General features: G+C 40.0%; 2 protein-coding genes and 1 pseudogene across 2 annotated transcripts; all 3 read left to right on the forward strand.

Moving 5' to 3' along the window:
* Positions 1-4,622: 4,622 nt before the first annotated feature.
* LOC145785412 (stromal cell-derived factor 2 pseudogene) lies at positions 4,623-6,585 on the forward strand (annotated as a pseudogene).
* A 7,511-nt stretch (positions 6,586-14,096) lies between these two features.
* On the forward strand, positions 14,097-17,340 carry LOC145785078 (stromal cell-derived factor 2-like). Its single transcript, XM_082596780.1, has one exon. It carries the CDS (start codon positions 14,181-14,183, stop codon positions 14,715-14,717), a length of 537 nt encoding a protein of 178 aa, XP_082452906.1. The 5' UTR covers positions 14,097-14,180; the 3' UTR covers positions 14,718-17,340.
* On the forward strand, positions 17,322-22,538 carry LOC145785077 (ADP-ribosylation factor GTPase-activating protein 1-like). Its single transcript, XM_082596779.1, has 8 exons — positions 17,322-17,504; positions 17,828-17,995; positions 18,140-18,253; positions 18,418-18,524; positions 18,707-18,810; positions 20,240-20,397; positions 20,816-21,024; positions 21,462-22,538. Exons 1-8 carry the CDS (start codon positions 17,445-17,447, stop codon positions 21,793-21,795), a joined length of 1,254 nt encoding a protein of 417 aa, XP_082452905.1. The 5' UTR covers positions 17,322-17,444; the 3' UTR covers positions 21,796-22,538.
* The last annotated feature ends 930 nt before the right edge of the window (positions 22,539-23,468 follow it).

Below are 23,468 nucleotides of genomic sequence, written 5' to 3' on the forward strand. Positions count from 1 at the left end.
CAAATATTACGTGTCAACTGTACTAGGTGCTGTATCAGCCAGTGCATCGAGGGCTGTATCAGCCATGCTACGTACAGAGAGAGAGTACTGGATGCAACTAAAGAATGATCACTCTGAACACAGAACTAAGAACATGACGCCTACCAATTACGACGTCACACTATTTACGTTGGTGCTTGAGGTTCCATCAACATTTCTATTTGAATAAGAGTGCTGATGATTGATGAAGCCGTCTTTATGGCGGGGAAAGCTCTACTAATATTTTTTTTTTTTTTTGCCGAACCTGCTTGTTTTATTTACCTATTTAATAATTGTACCGTGCTATTTTCGCAACAGACGAAATAGAAGTTTTCTCTCCCTCGTCGAGATCTTCAAACTTTTCTCTGCCACAATATCATGCTCCATCGACTTCGAAGTATCCCAACTAGGACTCGATTTGACGATTTTATACTACATGTGTGCTTCTCTGTTTTTGTTTTATTTTTTGCTATTTGTTTTTTGGGTTTGTCGGCTGCGTAGCCGAGTGGGGGGAACGTCTGCGCGACGTTCGAATAGACGTTGGTTTGACACCGCTCCAGAGCACCTGACTGTGTCTCGGCAAAGACACTTAATGGCAAGCCAAAATAAAGGGAGCAGTTGACTCGAAGACCATATGTCACTTCGCTGCTTCCTGTCGTCTGTTGTATCGCATCTGTGATCGCAGTGTACTGTATGTTGTTGCAATGGGCCCAAATAAAAACACGATTATTATTATTTTGTGGCCGTGCTAACTACTGATATATAGCCTACTACATGATTTTCCATGCAGGCACGTTTTAAACCTTAAGATTTTTCCACCTTTTCCCATTCATTAACGTGCTGGTAGGTCTAGGCCAGTGGTTCTCAAACTTTTTCAGCTTGTGGCACATTAGAAAAAATATAAAACGCACGCGGCACACTTACAAAAGAAGAAAAGTTGCTTTAAAAAAAATTATTTTCACGTGTCAATGCGATGGATGTGCTTGTTTATACCAATATAGGCTTCGACTGAAACGAGGTTGCATTGTTGACAAACATATACCCGGATTTCATCGTCAATTCCAAGTAGTCTCTCTCGTTTACAGCTTTTAATTTCAGTCAAAACAGAAAATCCATGTTCACATAGTCATGAAGATGCAAATGGCAATCTAATTTTGATTGCTTTTGCACGGATCATGAAATAGAATTTGGAAGCAGACAGCCAAAACGCATCCAAGTTTTTTTGTGGAAAAGCGTTTGAAAAAATGGGTCGTTTCGTAAATCAATGAGCTGTTCTTCTTCTGCAGAAAGATTGCTTGATTCATTGCTTCCAAATGGTGGGAACTAATGTTAGCAATAGCTAACATAGCAGCCCAATAGTGAAGTGGCAATTACCCTGCTGTATCGGCAATGCCATAATTGGTTTCATCGTCACGTGTGCTTATTTATCATCTATTGAAGGACTTAAAGCGCTTTTAAGTCACATATGCTTGTCTGGATGGCTTATTTTAAATATTTATACAGTTTTTTTTTCAAAATTTCAAAAAGATTCGCGGCACACTTAAGAATCTGTGGCGGCACACTAGTGCAGGGGTCCGCAAATACTTTTTGGTGCGACCCAAAAAGCAATCGTTCGAAATCTTCGCGACCCAAACGTTTCGGAATGCGCAAAACACTTTGCAAATTAATGTCAATTCCAATACGGTCGTCCCCGCTTATTAAGGCCACATCGGGACCGGACGATTTTGGCTTATTAGGCGTGGGACAATTTTCTACCACTCCTATACCTTCAGTAATTCCGGAATGGACAAATTGGGCTTAATAACCGTGTGCTTCGTCGTCGTGCAAGCCTCTTGAGCCGAGGGTCTACTCTATCCTTTTACCGTCCCAGATTCAAGATATTCCCGGACTACACTGGAAGGCTACTAGAGAGTATAGCCAGTCTTTAGTTTCATCATCCATGATACGCAGACCTTCCACTCCGTTAGGTGGTTTGAAGATGGTACAATCATTGATGATATGGTCTGCGGTCTGTTCCTCGGCATCACAATCACAGGAGGAGGAAGAGGCCGATTTCCCAATCCCATTGGCGCATATGGTTGAGCGAAAAAGCCCGACGCGCGTACCAAGACAGTTGAGGCGCACTCATGCTTGTCTTTGTAGTGTCAGGCCGATGGGGCATGTGTCGGCGTCGGGGATGAACGAATGGAGTCTAGTGGTACTTGACTTCTCTTCAGAATTCCATTTATAGTCCGCAGAAGTAGCCGCAGAGATGAAGTTCATCTGCTTTGTTGATCAGAAGTTGAGCGACTGGTACGAATGGGTGTCTTGATTTCAGTCGACGGGGGTGCTGGTTTGGGGGAGCTGAGATCTTGTGGTGGAGAAGATGGTTAGGCTCTAGTGCCCGTCGGCCAAGAAACAGAGTGGCTTCTTCGTGACGAAGCTCAGCAGGTTGGGTGCCAGCGAGAATGGCAAAATTGTCCAATGGTGTGGGACGCAGGCATCCGGTAACTGTGCGCAGGGCGCTGTTTATAGCAGTGTCGATGTTATGGCAGTGAGCACAGCGGCAGCAAACAGGTGCACAGTACTCTGCAGAAGAGTAGACAAGGGCTAAGGCTGCTATACGCAAAGTGTCAGCACTCGCCTCCCAGCTGGAGCCTGCCAGGCGCTTGAGTAGTGCAGCGCGGGATGTCATTTTCTTGCGCAGTGACACCAAATGGTGGCGGTATGTGTACGATCTGTCTAGTGCCACCCCAAGATATTTTGGTTCGGGGCAGAAGAACAGAAGTTTTCCATTGTAGCTCACGATCAGCTTCCCGATTGCGTAGGTGGAAAGCTACCGCCAATGCATTGGTTTCGCTGAGTTTCAGTTGCCAGTTCTGGAGATAAGCTGAGAGAGTTTTCATGCCCTGCCTCAAGGTGTCTTCCAGGCTATATAGCCGTGGGCTTAACTACTGTATAGCCTACTGCAATCGAAAGTATAAATTTTCTTGTAGCCTACCAAATTGTACGAAACTCAGCACATCAAAGACTATATGATTGTATTTATTTTTGCCATACAAGTTATGTTTGTGGTAAGTTTAAACCGTTTTGCGACCCACTATTTGCGGACCCCTGCACTAGTGCACTAGTGTGCCGCGGCACACAGTTTGAGAATCACTGGTCTAGGCCTATATCGATTTTTGAAGTTACTAGTTAGTATCTTTTTCGTCCCGGACGAGTTACTGACAAAAAATAAAATGATTGATTGATATCTGGGAACTTTGGCGACATATTTTAGCAATGGAAAGCTTTCAGACTGCTGTTTGACTGACGCAATAATACTGGTATTGTTACTTTATGACCAATTCTTTTAACAGTGTTGCCAGATAATAGCTCATTCCCCCACTACAGAAATGTTTTAAGGTTGCTGAAGACAATAATTTTGGTTAGAAAAAGTTTTAAAGGCTTAAGCAGGAATCGGCAAACAAACGTTATTGGAAAGACAAAAACCTTTTATTTATGGAGACTACAGTAACATCAGTTCGGTTTTTTTTGTTAGTGACCACAGCGAAAACAACACATGTCAACACAATAAAAATCTAGAAATAGGCAGAATCGACAAAAAGCAAAATTTAAAACGTTTTGAGGCCGAAATAGGTTAAGCCTAATAATTACTATAACAATTTGGAAAGGTTGCAATATTATCAGATTGAAGATCGAAATAAAAAAAATGTTGAATCGTCACGATAACTTTGCTCTGAGAAAAACTTTTATTTTGTTTGTTGTGGGAATAGTGCGTTACAATAATTATAAACAATACGAATAAAATAGCAGATAAAAATCTAGATTTCACAACGAACAGGAAGCAGCTTAAGACCATACCAGTCATCGAGTCAGCTGCTGCCCAAGACACACACGATTGAATGGATGAAAAATAAGATCGTAATTTGGAAAAATGAATGGATGCTAACTAAATTCAAAGAGAGAAAACTTCACAGGGCTAATGAAGAAGAGATAACTTGGTTTTGTCTATTATATCGAAGGAAAGGTTTGTCGAAGCGGAAAACTTGAAAGATGAATGTTCTCGATTGGACAAATGTACTCGACTGTGTGAGAAAGCGTCTGGCAGCACTTCATACACAATTAAAGGGGCCTGTAAGTGATAACACAGCACCGCTGGCTGTTATAATTCTCCGTGTGTTGATAGTTTGTGCGTGTAGGAGTTGAGACTGCAAAAAATATAGTTCCTTTAGATTTAATATGGGTCCTGCAGATTTAATATGGGTCAAGAGCAAGTGAAATTTTAGTATAAAAAAAGTTGACGTAGCCTAAGCTGTGTAGTGTGTAGGCTACTTTTCCGCTAAGCTTGTATTTACCCGAGTTTATTCATAGTTTGCCTATTACCACTTTTGACTTGCATTCGAAAATTTCAGCTTGTTACCGGTAAATTATTCACTAATCACTGCGCGTGCAACTGAATGGAGAGCAGTTCTGAAATGGTTTCTTTTTGCAGCCGAACCAGCGCAGTTTGAGGTTTCTTGGTGAACAAAGTCGAACACCCACTGACCTAACGGGACGTACGAAGAAATCGTAGCCTATACACCAAAATTAAAACTTTAGGCTAACATTTTTCAGTATTTTTAAGTTGTGTGTTTTAGACAGGTTAATGTTAGATAACAACCAGGGGAATGTAGGCTACTGCCGCTTGTTGTAAACAGTGTACCGGTACTGTATATGTTGCTATATCGACGTTGAAACTTCCAACCGGATAAAAATGATGTTACTTGTGTTACGGATGATATGCTATATTGCGTTACTAGCGATAGGAGCGTCGACAAAGCAGAAACGTTCTGAAGTGACTGTTGGATCAACAGTCAAGTTGCTCAACAAAGCTCACAAGGTTCGCTTACACTCGCACGAGATCACGTACGGATGGGGAAGCTACCAGCAGTCTGTCACCGGGATGCCCTCAGTCATTGACGCAAACAGCTACTGGCAGATCCGTAGCCCTAGTGATGAAAACTTGGAGAGGGGGTCACTCGTAAAATGTGGACAAACTATTCGGCTCACTCATATTCGAACTGGTAAGAATTTGCACAGTCATCACATCCAGTCTCCAATGTCAATGGAGCAAGAAGTTTCCTGTTTCGGAGTGAACGGAGATGGGGACCACTTGGACAACTGGGTCGTGTTGTGCTCTGAAAAGTATTGGATGCAAAACCTGTATGTTCGTTTCACACATCGCGAAACCGGCGCTTATTTGAGTGTTCCTGGGAACACTTATCGCGAGCAGCTGGAAGGGCAGTTTGAAATTACGTCCACGCAAAACAACGCGGATGACTTGAACAAGTTTTGGAAAACAAGAGAGGGAGCCATTGTAAGAAATTTCGAGGAGAGTAACAACTTGTGAAAGAGATTGTTAAACCGTTTGCCTCATTGGCGTTGATGGAATTCAAAGTCAACCCGAAAGAGAATTGCTTGGTGTCAGACAAATCACCTGGCGTTTACTTCGAATGGAATTTTTCTGTAAAATTATTTTGTAAATATCAAAGAATTCATGTAAAATATTTTTGCCCTCTTATTGACACTTTTAGGAAATTTCAAAGTAAAGGGTCATAATGACAAATTTGAAAGTTTTACTGATGAATTACTTCTAGATGAATTTGTATTATGGATAGGCTAGCCCAGTGGTTTTTAAACTTTTTTTGTTGCGACGCCTCTGGAAAAGTTTTCTGGACTATAAAAGTCAATGAAGAAACTTTTGATTAAAGTTTTGTTTATTGATACAACAACAAAAAGCAATGTACATTATTTAATGTGACTTGTGGACTTGTTTGTGTTCACAAAGTTCATTAAATCTTAGGAGATTTTTTGAAATTGCCACCCGCATTTCTCTTGCGCTGTTTATTCGCGATCGATATTTGGTTTTATCACCGCCAAGGCACAAAATCCTGCTACACATAAATACGACGTGGTGAATGGGAATAATTCGTAGTGCTTTCTTCCACCAAACCTGGATAATAATCGTCATTAATTGAATCGAAAATTTGCCGGATTTCCTACTACGAAAGGATCACGAATCCATTCGTAGTTTGAAAATTTTTCTGGGAAGTATTTTGCAAATTTCGATTCGAGCTTGGACAAATGTAAATAAATATGCTTCGCAAATTTGAAGGGAAAAAACGCAATTGTAACCTCAACTCTTCACTGTTTTCAAACCGAAATAACACTAAAAAAAATGATTCAGAGTTTCCAATTTTTTTTAAGGATAGACATTCAATACTACGTTAGGGTATCAGCAGTAGAATTTTTTTTAGTTACTTGCGGTTTAATCGGCTAAGTGCATGGGACACCTGTGTCCCAGCGGTCCTCAAAGGGTTAACCTCATTTGTATAATCTTAAACTGAGTTAAGCCAAGAAACTGAACTATTCTGCGACGCCCTTGGAAAAGTGAAACGACGCACCAGGGCGTCGCGACGCACAGTTTGAGAACTACTGGGCTAGCCTATATGTCTGATGTTGAAATTTCAAAGTATTTTTGTTTCCAACAGTTTTATTAAAAATAAAAGTGTTGTTTTGTTCATGAAAGTCTAATACAATTTAAAACAATTTTCTGCTTTTGATACATTTTGGACAATTAGTTGTTTGAAAATTTTGCAAATAATAGAAACTTGTTGTAGTTGGCATTGCAGCTCACGTTGGTTTCAGGAGCCATAACCTTCTTTGAGGCAAGTCTGACGTCACAATCATTGCCCAGCGCTATGAATGACAAAACAATTGAGCTCTTAAAATTAAACAAGTGCGTGTGCTTATTGACATCTATCATTGACTTTCACATCACAAACATCTGAGAGCGTTTTTTCTTTAAACATTCAGAAAGTTTGGATTTTCGTTGCTGATTTAGGCTACGTCGGTAGCTCCAGCAGCAGGCTGGTGATACTGATGAAGGATTTTAGTCTTTTATGATAGGAAATATAGACAATATAGTAGGCCTACTCTCCGCTTATTAAGTCCACGTCCGAACCGGACGATTTTGTGCTGATTTGTAGCCTATTATTTAAGCGAATGGGCCGATTAAGCAGGGGACGAATTTTTGCCACTGTTATGCTCATAGTTGACTGTGATCGAATGTAGGTCTATGATAGCTAGAAGTTGATAAATCTGTTACTGGCAGAGCCCTATAGGCTAACAACTGTACACAACGATCTATTCTTTCCAAAAAAAATGCATTTTGTGCATTGTGTCAGCGCAACGAAGCGTGTTTTTCGCAATGAAATGAGATCCAGGTTATACGGTTCGTGTCGAATCTTTTTTTATTGAATGAACGAAAGAAAGAATTCCGGATCAGGCCAATTAGGGCGGGTGAGCCTATTAATCGGAGGCTTAATTAGCGGGGACTATTCAGATCAGTTTGTTTTTATTTCTGACAATCACAACAAAAATACAATATATGACAAACATATAGCATAGATCTAGAAAAAGGTAGAAGCGACAAAACGCGGACGTTATAACGTGCATGATACCAAAGCAGGACAATAGTTTAAAATATGGCACGGCCGCAACACCTAAATAAAAAATTTAGAAAAAAGAGAAAAAAATAGGCAAGTTAATTTTTTTTAACAATTTATATGAGTAAAAAGACTGAAACAGAGTTGCTATGTTGATCGACCTCGGTGGCTATCAAAAGTGTTGATGGGCTTGAGGAGAACACTCTTGATGCGTTAGCTCATCACGTAAAGCAAGGTAGGCAAAGAAACCCCCTGAAAGAAATCCTACCAAGGGCAAAGCCCTTTCAGAACGCAACGCACCAGGTCTTGCAAGACTAACAAAAAACGATACAGTAGATATTATTACAACAGCATAGAAATACAGTATAAACAATTTGTTGAAGACATACTGCACTTGGCAGGCTTATTCTGCAACCGACTAGCATAAAGCGGAAGCTGTCAACGTTTCGTAGCTGCAACCTGGAAGGGCACACCAATCTGATTTTTGCAAGAGATTATTACGAGAAGCCACCTTATGGCTTTTACTTTTCCAATATGGGATTTGCAACTTAAGAAAGGGCCTTATCTAGTTTGACACCCAGATAAGTTGTGTGGGATTGTCGATTATTTTGTACTATCATCTGGTTCAATTCCAGGAAGTGTTTAGCTTGCCTGAAGCATCCCTCAAAGTGTGTTTGCAATCTACAGGTCACAGCAGCATATGGGGTATTTTGACCTATCAGAAGACCGGATTTAAGGCGGCTGAAAGAAATCTTGCCGGGAAAAAATTAGTAAATCATATTCAAGTTTAGTAAATCGATTCAATAAAAATTATTAATATTTAATATATTGTATTCATGTTGGTTCAAAGTAAAAGTATATTTTAAAAAATTCTGTGGAAACGCTGGGTTTTTGTTCAATTTCGCAACCCCAATCTGCAAAGCGAAGCTTTGTTCACATCAGTGATATCACACGTCATCAATCATCATTGGTCTTGATGCTTGTAATGTAGGGAAGGTGAAAAAAGTTAAATTGAGTTAAAAAATTTTGCTGTTCTGTTCCATCGAGAGCGTGAATAAGTTACCGAGTATTTTTTTGTGATGGACAACACCCATGATTTTACTGTAGCTGTTGAAGAGCACTCAAAAAGTTTTAAGATGTGATAATAAGATGCAAGAAAGTCTTTCATCCTTCCATTGCTAATTTCTAATACTTTTCATTAGGCTGTCATTTATTACTACATGTGTGGTTCTTTTTGTTTTTGTGTTTTTTGGCCGTGCTTTTCTAAATTTATAAAACATTAAAAGTGCACCAATATTTTCAACTGAAGTTGCCTACCCCTTTGCTCTTTCTTCGAATGTTGTGTATAAATTTAGTTGTTTGCGTGACGCAAACCAGACATACATTGGTATGTCAACCAGACATCTGATTTTCAGACTAAGATCATGGAAGCCATAAGAATCAAACGTAACAATCCATCTCTCAACCGGCAGTTATTTGCCTGTTGCTCCTCATTCCTTTTGCGTGTGTTCAAATTGTTTACCTAATGTAGTTTACACCTCATGTGATCTATTTTCCCCGCATAATTTACTCGTACATTCGTTCTGTTTGTACTTTTCAGTCCAGAGCGTCGTTATACAGTAAGTTGTAGTGCAAAGTCAATTTTATCTTACGATTTTTCATTTTATGTATATTGCAGATTTAATTGCTGATGAGGATACACGTACATGTCGAAAACGTTTGAGTTGATTTTTTTTAATTATGATATATATTATATGTTATATTTTTGTGTGTAAACAAAAGTATCTCTATGGTTCAACAAAGCAAACTCTCTACCAAAGCTTTAATATATAGCCTACTTTTAGTGAAAAACATCTTGCAACACTGACAATAGGTATTTAGAGGTAGGCTACCCGAAGACGGTGGCTATTTATATTTCACTTAGCCTACTGGACGGGATTAATTTCAGAGAAAATTTTCATTTTTACTGTAATTTTGTTTCTGAAAAGTTTTTTAGTTTGGTGGTTGCTGGTTAATTTAATGTTGCCAATATTGAAATAAACAATTGCTGAAAGTTTTGCTGTATACACAACTATATACCATCTATTTGTCAACAGACAAACTGCGTATATACTGTATGTCATCAGTCCACAAGTGGTTAAACAGCTTTGAAGCCTCAAATGGACTCTTCAAAAAATTACCAGTATATATACATATAGTAAACTGTTATGATAGGGGGCGCCCCGGCCCCCCGCCTTATTTTTGATTGTTTAACCTCTGTTTCAAAGTTTGCTTTGATTGATAATAATCATGTCACACCCTGTTGTGAATTTGCTACTAATGGCATATAAAAATTGCTAAGCAATTTTTGCAAAGTTTTCCAGATAAATGTTGACAATTGCTTTAGTTTTTTTGCACTTCTTTAGTTTTAATACATTGTACAGCTGTTGCATTTGTCAACGTTGAATTCTTAAGAAGTTAGAAAAACCACAAAATGTATAGATTACACTGGACAACAATTTTTTTGAAAAATTTTGTTTATCATAATTTTAGAGTGTTTTCGTATGTTGTTTGGGTCGCTGATTTCAAAAATGCCGTCAAAATTTTTGTAATGTTAATGGGTCCGTCACAACTTATAATTTTATGAAATCATGATTTCAAGTTATATTCATTACAAGTATCTCTTACATGGCGTAAAAATTGCGTACCACATCTAAAAAAAACACAATAAACACATACATAGGCGTCGATTTTTTCTTAGAAAAGAGGAATTCTGGATGGGCGAGAGTTTTCAAACAGATTTCATTGAATGTGTTTTGTATATGTTTGCAAATTCGCAATGGTTCAGTCTTCGAAATTAGCATATTTTTACTTCGGCAAAAACGTTGCCTAGGCCAAACGGCAAAAGTTGAAATTGCCTCGGCAATTGCTGTGAACACTTAGTAGGAAAAGATTATACTAAAACATGTAAAACAAGAAGCGAAAAATATACTAGAGTAGTCTATCACGAACGCATTGTTTGATTTGTTGTGATGTAATAATACCAAAAGTAGTGATAAAGCGAGCAACGCGATACGCACGCTGTTACGGTAATTCACGTTAAAAAACTCACGGGGAGGAGGAAAGTAAGTTAAATTTAGGTTGATTCAACGTGCGAGTCAGCACAAATCGATATAATTTTCTCGGCGGATTATATTGCATAACAACAATGCCCAATAAGAAATTTACGCTTGTTTTACATTAATTCGACATCTAGTACAGGCCTTAACACTCGTGTTTTTTTCCGGCAGGCATCGTGGCCTACCGAGAGCTCCTTCTCGGTGGCCAAATCTGCGTGCTTGGAGGCCAAAATACAAATAACAATATCACAAGTAAATAGAATTAAACTTGCAACAAGGCCAAAATGATCACTTCAAAGTGTTGTTGAAGTCTGAGCGACGTCCTGCTATAGAATCGTTGTACCACGCAATAACTGCTTTATTGGGATTGTAATCCGGTATTGCGGTGACCATCGGACGGCACTAAATTGTTTCAACTGCATACGGCCTTTTATAAAACCTGACCATGGCATTTATACCGTTATGATGTCACCATTTAGGGTGTGAAGTCTCTAACACACAGCGGAAACATTTCTCAACTCCGAAGACACGTGTTTTCCCCTCGGATGTCAACTAACCTACCCAGACAACAAAATCCATCATTTTTACATTGATTCAATGTTTGCAGTCGTTAAATCAGGGTAAAAATAACGAATTTTGTTGTCTGGGTAGTTCTCCTTTTTAACAACGATTCAATGTCCGACAACATTGAATCTACATCTAAACGACAATATTTCCAGAGCTGATGTAAATTAGCACTTTAGATTAACACTTTGTTTAAATAAACGTCGGTAATTCCAAACAAGACTTATAGCTGGTGATCGCAGCTGGGTACTTTCCATACAATAGCAAATGTTTCCGCACAATACAGCAGTGGTGATTATGACGCGCTGACCTAATTCTGCGTCACTCTTTGATACTAGATATTTTTGACGGTTAATTCACGATTATTCTATTGCAAAGTTAAGTAATTAGCTAGAAGAAATAGGCGGCCAAATTGGCCGACTGAGGAGGTAGCACCGGCGGTCATTTAAGCACTACTTAGCGGCGATGGCCGCCGGCTGCTTTAAGGCTTGTAGTACCGTTGAATTATCATAAAATAACGTTAATTGCTCAACCAGGTACAGGTAACATATCAAGAGCTCCTTGCGAGAAGATTGCCTCGATTTACGTAAGCTTATAAGCCAACATAATTTCGGCACAATTGGGCCACTGCGAGCAACACAAAGTCTGTGTGATAAACTAGTCAGAATCGGTATCATCAGATGCTGTATCAGCTGGACGAGATAACAGAAAGCGAGGCGCAACAAGGAGTAGATGCTTACAATAATTTGACGTAGAAATCAATGCAAATAGGGTGATATTTCTATAAAAGATTCTCCCAGCTGGGCACGTGTCTAAGCGCCGGCGAAGTAGGAAGTAACCCAAATAAAACAACCAGCAATAGTAAGATTGAATCAACATCCTAGCCTGGTGTAGTCTAAGAAAATTAGTTTTTTCTTGTAATCTTGTGGTCCTTACAATCACCTCGGCAATTGCCGACGGTAATTTCGAAGAGTGTGGTTTACTGGTTAGTCTTTCTCACAAAGACTGCGTTTAGCGTCGCTGCAGCAATTAGGCTAAGCTTTAATAGGTTGGATGTTTTCTTTCTTGCACCTTGCGATCTTATGAGCGATGCTAAACTAAACAAACTTCTCTTATGTTTTCCTTTGTGACCTAAAAAGCGCGTGACTCATGACCTGTTATCTTTAAAGTGGCGCCTCCGGATTTGCCGCATTTTGATTTGTAAAAGCGATTGGTTCAGTACGTCTTTAGTTTGTATCGGTTATTTTATTGTCATGTTCATTATGATGTCATATTCACATTCCCTTATGCTGACCGGGAACTGAAGTTTGATTGTGACATAACGAAAGTGAGACCATTCGGAAAAAGATCAAACGTGGCTTTCTCTCACTAGGAATTGCCAGCTGTGGCAGTTGCCGTAACAACAACAGTGCAGTGAGTAGGCTACCCCTTTTTTCAACGCAGCGTTGTTGCGGAACTGCTTTGTTCTGTCGGATACTTAGCGAGAGACATAGCGTAAAACAAAAAGTTGCGCTGCTGTTGGTTGGATAATCCAGCGTTTAAGAAAAACGGAAATAATTGTAACAAACACTTCATAAGTGTCATGAAAACAGGGTGGGCGAAACATACTTTGCCCACCCTTGTTTCATGGCAGGGTGGGCGTCGCCCACCCTGCCCACCCTATTTCGACACCTATGAACACATAGTAAGACGTAAACAGTATTGACACCTGATCAAAAATGCACATTGGAAAGGGTCTTTCGTTTGTATGTGGTATCAAACTCCCGTACCAAGCTCCAAATGTAATCCCCCATCATGACTTCATCCCACCTCCCTTGGTAGCGTTTTTTCTTAACTGAAATGTCTTGATGAAACCGTTCACCATGCTCCTCGCTTACATGACCCAAGTTATTACGGAAAAAGTCCAAATGAGAATGCAAATAGTGCAATTTTATGGCTATTCCACAAACAAAGAAAGCAAGAATGTTTGGTATAGCCTCCTTGCAAACCCAACAACAAAGCAATCATTTTAAAATCTCCACACACGTCCCAATTGTGGTTTTTGTATTGTGTCAAGTCCAGCAATATTTCCACAGATTCGCGATCTTCTTTCATTTGAACAGAATGTGCAATTGGTATTGATGGATATGTGTTTCTATTGTGAAGAAGAACTGCTTTAAAGCTCCGTTTTGAGCTGTCAATAAACAAGCGCCATTCTGAAGCAACCCAAAGCAACAGATAACCATGCAACTTGGACGACTGGGCCGCTTCATTTGCTTTTCTACTTTTTCTTACCAAATTTAACCATCTAAAATCATGCTAACACTATCAAATTTATACTGTAAACTTCATCAGTCACTAAAGTCCTTGCCTTCAACGGCTGACTAGCTAATAAACAACAAAGGCTTAGCCACTAGCCCAACTCTCCGAGAAATGTGACCAGTTGTAAACCGCCAAAATTTTGACCAATCACGTGTTCAAAAAATTTCCACGTTGCAAGTTTATAGCTCTTTAGCAGTATCTAGCGAGTGATGAAAAGGAATAATAAATGATTTAGGCAGGATGTGTGATATCGAACAGCACTTTAAAGAAAATTATAATCTCAATTAATGCGCAATATTTTGACCAATTTTCAAATATAACTAAAAATATCTTCCAAACCATTGACACTAGACAAAAACTAGCACCAAATTCGGCATCAGAGACCTCAAAAACATATAGAAACACTGAATAAAATAGATAAACAAAAAATTGTTGTCTTGTGTTATGAATGAAAGATGTTAAAAACCTTTTTCATCCCATAACCTGCACATTGGAACCGATTATTATATGTACAGTACCCTCAACCATATCTTGAAAGAAACAATACATTACATAATGTAACCAAATTGTAGCGAAACCTTATTGATGTTTTTTGTGTATATTTAAGGTTTAGGTTCTTTGGACTTTATATTGTTAAAGTATGGAAACAGTTTTTAAAATCATTTGCTGCTTTGCCATAACAAAAGTGAGCTGGTCAGTTACACTAGAAGACGTTACCTATGGCTCAACAATGAAGCTTTTAAATAAAGGCTACAGCGTTCGTTTGCATTCTCATGATATAAAATATGGCTCTGGAAGTGGCCAACAATCTGTTACTGGGATGAATTCAGAAGTTGATGCCAATAGCTATTGGCAAGTACGCAGCCCAACTAATGAAATGTTTGAAAGAGGTTCTCCGGTAAAATGTGGCCAAGCTGTTAGATTAACTCACATCCAAACTTCTTCTAATCTCCACAGTCATCATGTGGGCTCTCCTCTGTCTAATGAGCAAGAAGTGAGCGCTTATGGATCAGATGGAGAGGGTGATCATCTTGATGACTGGATCGTTGTTTGCAAAGGGAAGTTTTGGAGCCGGGACCAATATGTTCGCTTCCAGCACAAGGAAACTGAAGCATTCTTGGGATGTTCTGGTAAAACTTATGGCCGGCCAATCCATGGTCAGTATGAGGTGATGGCATCGTCCAGCTCGAAGACTAGCTCTGGAAAATATTGGAAAGCAATGGAAGGAGTATTTGTGATGCCCAGTGAGAACATGAGTACAAAATAGGCCAACAATGTTTCTCGTTCTGCCACTGAAACGAGATCAGAAGATGATGCAACAGTTGAACAATCTTCATCAAATGTTATTGTTCAATATTTTACTAAAATATTGCATCATCTTTTGGACTATTTTTACATCTTGTTCGACTGGGCACTGAACATGAACTTCAGTGATTCATTTGAGTCCATTGCTGTTCATTTTCGATGAGTTTTCAAAACTTTTTTCTTGCTTTTCACTATTTTTTAAAATTTGAATCCAATTGAATAATTATTGTGGCGGAAATGTTTTGAATATTGTAATTTACTATGTGCCTATGAAGAGTTCTTCATGATATTTCTTAGTAGATGTGCCAAATCGATTACAATACAAGTTGTGTTTCTGCTTAGTTTGGGTGCATTGAGTCATTTTTGCCATGATGTCTAATGCACATTATCAACATTGTTATTTATAAAACATAAAGTCTATTCTGGTATAACTTAACCCGGCAAGGTCTAGCATTGCCTCAGCCTATTCTTATATTCACTTACTGTTTGCTCGAAGGTTTTGATCTCCATATATTTTTTTCTTGTTAATAGAGGCCTCGTCAGGAATTTTTTCATCTGTTGAGGTTCATGATTGATGTCACCGCGTATGTTTCTGTCCATAAAACCAAACTCATGTGCAATGTGATTTCCGCCTCGGTTCGTTTACTCCCCTTCACAGTTGCACTCTTGTGTTGATGATATTTTATAAGAACAGTGCTCTGAAGGTTGCATGACGTTTCTCAATAACATTACGAGCTTGCTCCTTGCATTCAAAAACCAAGCACAAGGGGCAGCACAAAAATCATATTTTTATCTTGTCAATTATGGAATGAATTGCCGGCTGCTCTGTCTTATTGTTTGGAGCAATTTTCATCTTTAAAATAAGTTAGGTTATTCACGGCCTGCTACTATTCGGAGAAGCCGATTCGGACAAAGCCTTTTCCGGAGAATTCTGAAGTTCCACAGCGGCATCTGTTTATTCAAAGGAATTAGAATAGAGGTAAACCAAGTAAAGTGTCAGCGAAAAAGTCTCAACTAAAGTCTCAGCAAGAAAAAAATGAACAGTTTTCAAACGTTAAATGGCCTTCAAAACTTTCGTGCCGGTAGGCCATGCTGGGCCGGCTTTCACAAGCCAATATTTTTCTATTCCGTTGGTATTAGAAATGTTTTTCTCTTCACTTACATTCGCAATATTTTTCACCAACAAAGCAAAGTATGAGCGTTACTGTCGACCTGTAAAAACTCGAAGACTAACTCTATGCCTACGTGAGAAGCAGTACATTTAAATATCAACTGCAAATATATGTCGGGTTCTTGTTTGTGTTCTTCTTTGAGTGAACGCAAAAACACTATATGCTAATAACAAAAATACAGCGACTTGAAAGCTACCTTATACAGTTTAAGCTTCCAGAAACAATACTAATTTTGACCAAGCATTACACTGGAATTACTTACTTGGGCACGGGGTATACTTGGAAATGATCTTAGTTTGTCTTGTAAAAATTACTTGTTGACCAGTGTTATAGGTTAAGTTGATTGTCTAACCTTTTGCATGGGTATGGAAAGGTAAAACAACAACCGTCTACCTAGATAATCCCTTAGAATTCTCGAACATTTTCCGAATCGGTTTTCTCAGAATTGAATTCGCTGAAACGAGCCATTCCGGGTTATTCAATGCTCATTTTAGTTTAATACAGTTAGTTCACGATTTTACGTCTTTTGTTCCCGATTGTGAAGGTTGAACGTCCGAAAATTTTGATCCGGCTTGATGGCGACTTTCCTATTTTGAACATTGACCCCCACAAGGTTCCCCTTCCGAGGTTGCTCTGCACATTGTCGCATCACCTTCTTCGGTTGTCCACAGTGTGGTGTTACAACATCACAAACACTTATTGCTACCGTACTTCTGTTACAGTTATCAAATACACAATATATACGTTCTCAAGAATTAGTGTTTGAAATTATTTTTATTTAATATATTGTCTTTACAAATATTTAGAGTATGCGCTATCATATTCGTATTATTCTATTTTTTTTGCTCATTAGTAAATTGATTGGAAAGTTCTCTATTTGCTTGCACTGTTTGACGCTTTGTGGTATTTTGGCGATTTCCTTTTCATTCCTTAAGGATTGTTGGTTGTCATGGTTAGTGACAACTTTCATGGTTAGTAATGTTGCATTATGTATTTGCTGTATCGGCTGGATAAAAGATTGATTGGTTGGGACTGCCGGATCGGAAAACATATTTTTTTGATAGGCTTCATTTCTATGCCGGACGTGGTACCAGGTTTCCATGCTAGGGCTTTGTACATGTGCAATCTTGTTAGTACTTAGGTTCTTAACAGACATTGAAGCATTTGTGCTTCCGCCATTTTATTGCAGGTATGGAAACTGACCTGTCAATCAACTTGATAAATACTGCAAGAAGCGTTTCAAAAAATATTGAAGACTTGATTTCTTGTGCAATATTCTGATCTCTAATATTATTGTCACTTCTTTCACTATGATGTTCGGGATATTGCTTATGTGCGGCTGGCAAAGGTGGCGGGTGATCTGGTTGTTTCATTTATTGGTGTACCGGTACTTGCAATCATCTTTCCTTTCAGCTTGTACCGGCGGCTCATTAAGTGACCAGGTGGTTGTTTAAGCTGTATAGAATGCTGCTGTAGTTTGTTGGAAGTTACAATTGGCTGAAACTTGAAAACACAAAATGTCAAGCCCCAGGTCGAGACGCGTCCTGAAAGACTTGAAGTTAAAAAATGGAAACAAAGTGAGCGGCCATGTTGTGTGGCATGATCGTACATTGTTGTGTCAGTTGTGATGTAAGAATTAATTGTTATTAAGAGGTTGTTTGACAAATGTTTTGTTAGTGTTATGTTGCTGTTAGAAAAACATATAATTTGTTGCTCAATGTTGTTATTCTCGGCACCCCAGATACGTTGTTGCTTCCAATGCGCTGAAAAACATTAAACTAGAAAGTCAAGATCCACTTCAATATCTTATGTATATATGTGTCTCAAAACAATATATGTGTCTCATGTTCCACTTAATGTCTCTACGTCGACCAAGCAAGTGACGAGTTGTATTTGACAGAATTGCTTCGAATGCGGCGCCTTGAACCCCCAGTGGGTGTCGGTAACGTACGGGATATGGATTTGTCTGGAATGCTCTGGAAGGCACCGAGGTCTCGGGGTCCACTTGAGCTTTGTCCGTTCCACCACGATGGACAAATGGAAGGAATCTGAGCTGGAGAAGATGAAGGTTGGTGTGCGAGTTGCGTGCATGACTGACCACCGGTGGTGGGGTGCTTCAAAGCCACTCGCTTGTGAACTTCCAACTCTGCATTCATGTTGGGTTGTTGAAGTATGTTGCTTGTTTGATGGTATATTATGACGTCATGGCCAGGTGGGAGGAAACGACATCGCAAAAGAGTTTTTCCGTTGTCATGACGACTACGACGAGGGGTGGACGCTGCAGGAGAAGTACGGAAGCAAGACGGCAGCCCTGCTCAGAGACAAGGTGAGCCTGGTCTGCACTCTGCAAGTGCAGTTAGATTGTAAAACTCAAGTGGAAATATATTCCCGGTCTTTATTATTACGACCAAACGAAAGTCTGCGCCATGTGTTTATGCGCTCACAGTACGCCATTGTGACCTCACCACTGATCGATTGCTTACTTCACAGATCACCACTGAAGCGTCCGGAGAAGATTGGGATGAAAGTTCATCGTCAGCACAAAATTATGTTTCAGCCAATCAGCGGTCGAGTGGCCAGTTGTCGACCAATCACAGGTAGGATGTACTGCTGTTTTTCATAGGAATCTCATAATTGACAATGTTATGTTTAGGCATCAATTCTTTTACATGAAATTAACCAAATGAAATATTTGGCAACCCTGGTAACTTCTGAATGTTTTTCTTGGACAGCGACACCGCGTGTTTGAAGTTTAAACCGATTCTTTCATTTCCATCAGATCTGGTGCGCCCTCCGTCGGTCCAATGAACAACGATCCATCGGAGCATGACGACTTCGAGTCCTGGTTGGACAGCGAGGATACATTCGCCCCAGCCACCATCGGTCAGTCTTTATTAGTTGTGCTTCTACATTTCCTGGAAGATTCACTTTTATATTGCCTGCTCTCGGTCGCTTGTTCAATAGGGTGGCTCGTTTTTGAAATTTTTTTTTAATTCTCTCGGGGTAGTGGGGAAATGGTGCCAATGAGTGAGAAAACGCTGATGACAAAATTTGAGATTCGTAACAAATTGTCTTCAGCCTCCTCATGGGGCCCAAAAATCGAAAAATGGGGTCAAAAACGAAATTTTTTCCAAAAATATTTTTAGTTTTGGTAAATACAATATTGTTTAGATATATCTAATTAACCTAAGAAAAAAAATTGGAGTCATTTGAACTATTCCTTCGGCTTCCTCACAACTTTTGAAAATGTCCATTTTGCTGAAAATTTCGCATTTTTGTGGGTGGTTGCATAATATATAATTGCGTTAGACATTTTGCCAACTATAAAACGTCATTGTATTTCTCTTTATAGACTTGCCCTGAGCTGTTGCGTCATTTTTTAAGGAAATTATGTTAATTTGGTAGGAAAAAGTGACGTCTTTTACTTGAATTTACGTCACTGACGAAGTTTGTAGTTATGTAACCACAAACAAAAATGCAAAATTTTCAGCAAAATGAAAATTTTCAGAAGCTTTAAGGAAGCTGAAGGAATAGTTCAATGACTTCAATTTTTTTTTTAGGTTAATTATATATATCTAAATTCTAAACAATATCAAATATAGTTAATTGTTTCACCTAACGGATCATCAGAAGGTCTTATTCAAATAGATAAGACCTTCTGATGATCCGTTAGGTGAAACAATTTGTAAAGGCTTCAGATAATAATAACTATATTTGATTTAATTCGCTTTGCTTTTTGCTTAGCATTGAGCACTTTTTGTAGTATTAATAGTTTTCATTGTTTTTTATCTAAACAATATTGTATCTACCCAAACTACAAATATTTTTGATAAAATTTCGTTTTTGACCCCATTTTTCGATTTTTGGGCCCCATGAGGAGGCTGAAGACAATTTGTTACAAATCTCAAATTTTGTCATGATTGTTTTCTCACTCATTGGCACCATTTCCCCACTACCCCGAAAGAATTAAAAAAAAAAATTCAAAAACGAGCCACCCTATTGTTCAAGCCTCAGCAAAACCAACACGCATTTCCACGGTGCCTTGTATGGAGTGGCATTAAAGCTTCGGGTCTAATTTCCTTCAAACATTTCCCTCGGCCTTATATTTACGCATATTATGACGTTTAGCATTATTTCTACATTATTCGTATTCGATTAGTAAATTCCTGTTGGTAACTTAGATCAGCGTGGCAGCGTGTAGGCTGGTCTACTCGATGGTGATGGCGAGTATGAGAACTCGAATCTGAGTCTATCTCGTTGTGTTAGCACTTACGGTAGCAGTGATATGGAGTTGAAACTGTACCCCCCGCAGGTTCAAAGGAGGGAAAAAAGTACGAAGGGTTTGGGAACACCCCAAAAATCGAAAAAGAAGAAAACGACTTTTTTGCTGGAGCAATGTCCTCCCTGTCCACTGGGTGGCAGGCTGCAGCAAAGTGGACCTCATCAGCCGCAACGTCGGCCAAAGAAGGGGTGAGTACGCCGCTAGTGGCCAGTTCAACCATTTTGCTGGGATTTGCAGAGTTCTGGCTTCAATGGCTGGGTACTGTGCATCGGAATGGCCCGTTTCGGTGAGTCCGATTCGGTGAGTCTGATTCGGTGAGTCCGATTCGGTGATTCCGATCCCTTAACGGGGGATTTTTCAATTTTTTTTTTAAATTATTGGGTACCGTAGCCTAATTATCATTGCCGTTTTAGGGTTAGGGGTTTGGGGTTAGGGTTAGGGATTAGAGGAGGAACTCACCGAATCAGACTCACCGAATCGGACTCACCGAATAGTAGCAGACCCACTGTGCATAGAGAAATGTTTTCCAATAAACAACCAAATTGCTGACAACCCTCAGAGCATCATTCCAGATGGCGCAGATTCACTGATCCTTTGTCTTGCCAGGCTTCCAAACTCGGTTCGCAGGCGTCTGAAATCGCCAGTGACCTCGGCACAAAAGTCAACGATCGCGTCGTCAAACCGACCCAGCAGAAGATCAACGAGGGGCGGGTGGTCAATGACATCACCAGCAGCGTGACGTCATGGGCGGGAAAGCTCACTGACTACAGCAAGTCCAGCATCGAAGGGATATCTAGCCTCATACAGAATAAGAGGTGGGTTCAAGTGCGTGTGCAACAATACGAGGCCCCACTGGTTCGGAACCAAGCCGGGCTGGTGCAGTATCACCACCTGGTTGGCTTGTTGGTTGCGATAACTTATACTGAGGCACTTGACCGGTTATGATGCTCGTGATCTTTTAGAACTTTGTCATTTTGTATTTGAGCAAAGTAAAGCAGTTTGTTGCATGTTTAGATTAAATCATATTTTTGCTGTTATGTGTTTGTCTTATTGTTCCATTGTTGCTCAGTTGTGCCTGTTCATGGTGAAAAAGTAACCTCTCCACGTAAATTGTGATTCTTTTATAATAATCGGTTAATTTATCAATAATCCTCAATTCAAAATTTCCAAACACGCGAACTCCGTTGATTTCCAAATCCGCGATCCTCATCGCGTGGAATCGTAGACAACATCCTGTTTCCTTTCTTTTCAGATCCTCCGACCAATCTGAGGTCAATGCGGAGTTCTGGGACTCATTCGGAGGGGATTCCCCCCTATCCAAGCAAGCAACCAATCAGAAGGCTTCTGAGCGAACAGAGTTCGATGATGTCATCAGCTCGAAACCGGTGTCGAGTTCGAAGATTACCGATGACGTCGACTTGGAGGCGTGGCTCAACGAAGGCACCACTCCCCCAACGACGTCAGCGTCCACTACGTCATCGGCGCGACAGGACTCGTGGAACGACTGGGAGGACATTGGTTGGGAAAGTGTTGACGTCAACAAGCAGAACAATGAAGTGAGCGTGACGTCGTCGAAGCAGGATTGACGTCATAGCTGCAATCTCGGCTGTCAGATGGTTGTTTTATATTATGACGTAACAAAAGTGGTGTTGTTTTAATGTGAGGCCAGGGGTGGGGAAGACCAGCACGGGCGCATGAATGTCTAGTCGCCGAACATGCTGAAAAGTCGCCTCTTCAAATCCGGCTCAGGGCAATTTGTTGCCCGACGAATCCAATATTGCTTTCTTGCCCAGCGAGATAAAGTGACGCAACTTCGCTAGACTTAACTTACAAACATTGGTCGACTGAGCAAGCCAAGAGAGCGCTTCTGCTAGGAATCTAAAGAACCTCTGGTAACATTTTCATTTCACTCACTCCGAGCAGGTAGTTTTGCATCTTACACTCATAAAATTATTGACTTTCAAGCATCAACCTTATTCTTTCGAATATTTCGATCGCTGCTCTCCAAACGACTTCCACCATAAGAACAATGCCAGAACCTGTTGGAACGTTCGAGATTCACAATCAAGTTCAGTGGGCAAGACGTTGATGGTTTTACAAGTCACGTGATATGAAATTATCTAGTGGTCCGCAACTTCCCCACCCCCCGTGTTAGACAATTCCCCCCCCCCCCGAGTACTTGTGACGTCATCTGACTGCTAGTGAACGGTGACGTCAGGTTGATCTTATGGAGCTAGCTCGTTAATCAGACGTCTGCTAACGTTATTATTACCTGTGCTGTTCATTCGTTGTCTACGTTCCTGCCGCTAATAAACTTAACGTCTATTTTGTGGGGCGTGTTGATACAGCGATTGTCTCGCTATCAGCGACACCTAGTGGATGATCGGCGGATTCCAATCAGGCTTCTTCTGCCCACGTCACCGAATTGGGAAGATTCACACAAGAGACTCTGTCGCCTCAATTGTCATCTGCGGTCCATCTGGTTGTGCTGGATATGTTCACAGAGAACTTCCCTGTCAACAACTTTGTGCTGTCGTATCTTGGGATTTATAGTCCATTAAGCACATGACAAAACGACATCACTGTACACAAACGAAACGTCCCAGTGTCGCTCCTTGGAAGTGAGGAGACTGTAAACACGCTACCGATGGATGCGGAGAAAATATCAACTCAATACATTATTTTAAATTGTATCTCCCGCCGAGGTAGATGCTTCCACAGTCTCTGTCCGTGATGTCCCCGATCGAGCTCTCATCTAGCGCTGCACTCTGACAATTTGTGACGTCACCGTGATGTTTCAATCATTGATTGTTTGAAGCGGAATCGACGATAAAAGTCGATTCTTGATGTGAATCGTCACCGCGACATGGAAAGCCTCTCTTTTCATGCTTTGTGTAACTCTGCACCGAGTATCGCATTTCCTATTCAACGCCCAACGATAGTTCTGCCTCCCTAACCCACCAAGCATCTTCAACCATTCCAACAAAAGTTTCATTTATAGCCAGGAAGCCGAAGCAATCTAGGCTAGACCGCTATAGGAAATAATTTTACTCATTTTCAAGTTTATATAAAAAAAAATTTAATAAATTAATTTTTATTAGAATTATTTTCAACTAACAACGCAGTCGAGTGCAAAGGTAGGCAGGTAACTTTCGTCGCCAACTTATGAAATATTAGAAGCATTAAAATATCAACTTTTATCACAAATTGCATGTTTGTGCATTCAGTAGCAGGTTGGCTAGTGCGTGGTGTCGGTCTA

Source organism: Aplidium turbinatum, chromosome 16, assembly GCF_918807975.1.
Source record: "Aplidium turbinatum chromosome 16, kaAplTurb1.1, whole genome shotgun sequence".
In the NCBI taxonomy this organism is placed as follows: Eukaryota; Metazoa; Chordata; class Ascidiacea; order Aplousobranchia; family Polyclinidae; genus Aplidium; species Aplidium turbinatum.

What these genes read in the sequence shown, in the direction of transcription:
- LOC145785077 (XM_082596779.1), top strand. Translation starts at nt 17,445, where the DNA reads ATGTCAAGCCCCAGGTCGAGACGCGTCCTGAAAGACTTGAAGTTAAAA. An exon ending in CTGAGCTGGAGAAGATGAAG is followed by an intron (nt 17,996 to 18,139) that starts GTTGGTGTGCGA and finishes CGTCATGGCCAG; the next exon opens with GTGGGAGGAAACGACATCGC. An exon ending in CAACGTCGGCCAAAGAAGGG is followed by an intron (nt 20,398 to 20,815) that starts GTGAGTACGCCG and finishes TTGTCTTGCCAG; the next exon opens with GCTTCCAAACTCGGTTCGCA.
- LOC145785078 (XM_082596780.1), top strand. Translation starts at nt 14,181, where the DNA reads ATGAAGCTTTTAAATAAAGGCTACAGCGTTCGTTTGCATTCTCATGAT.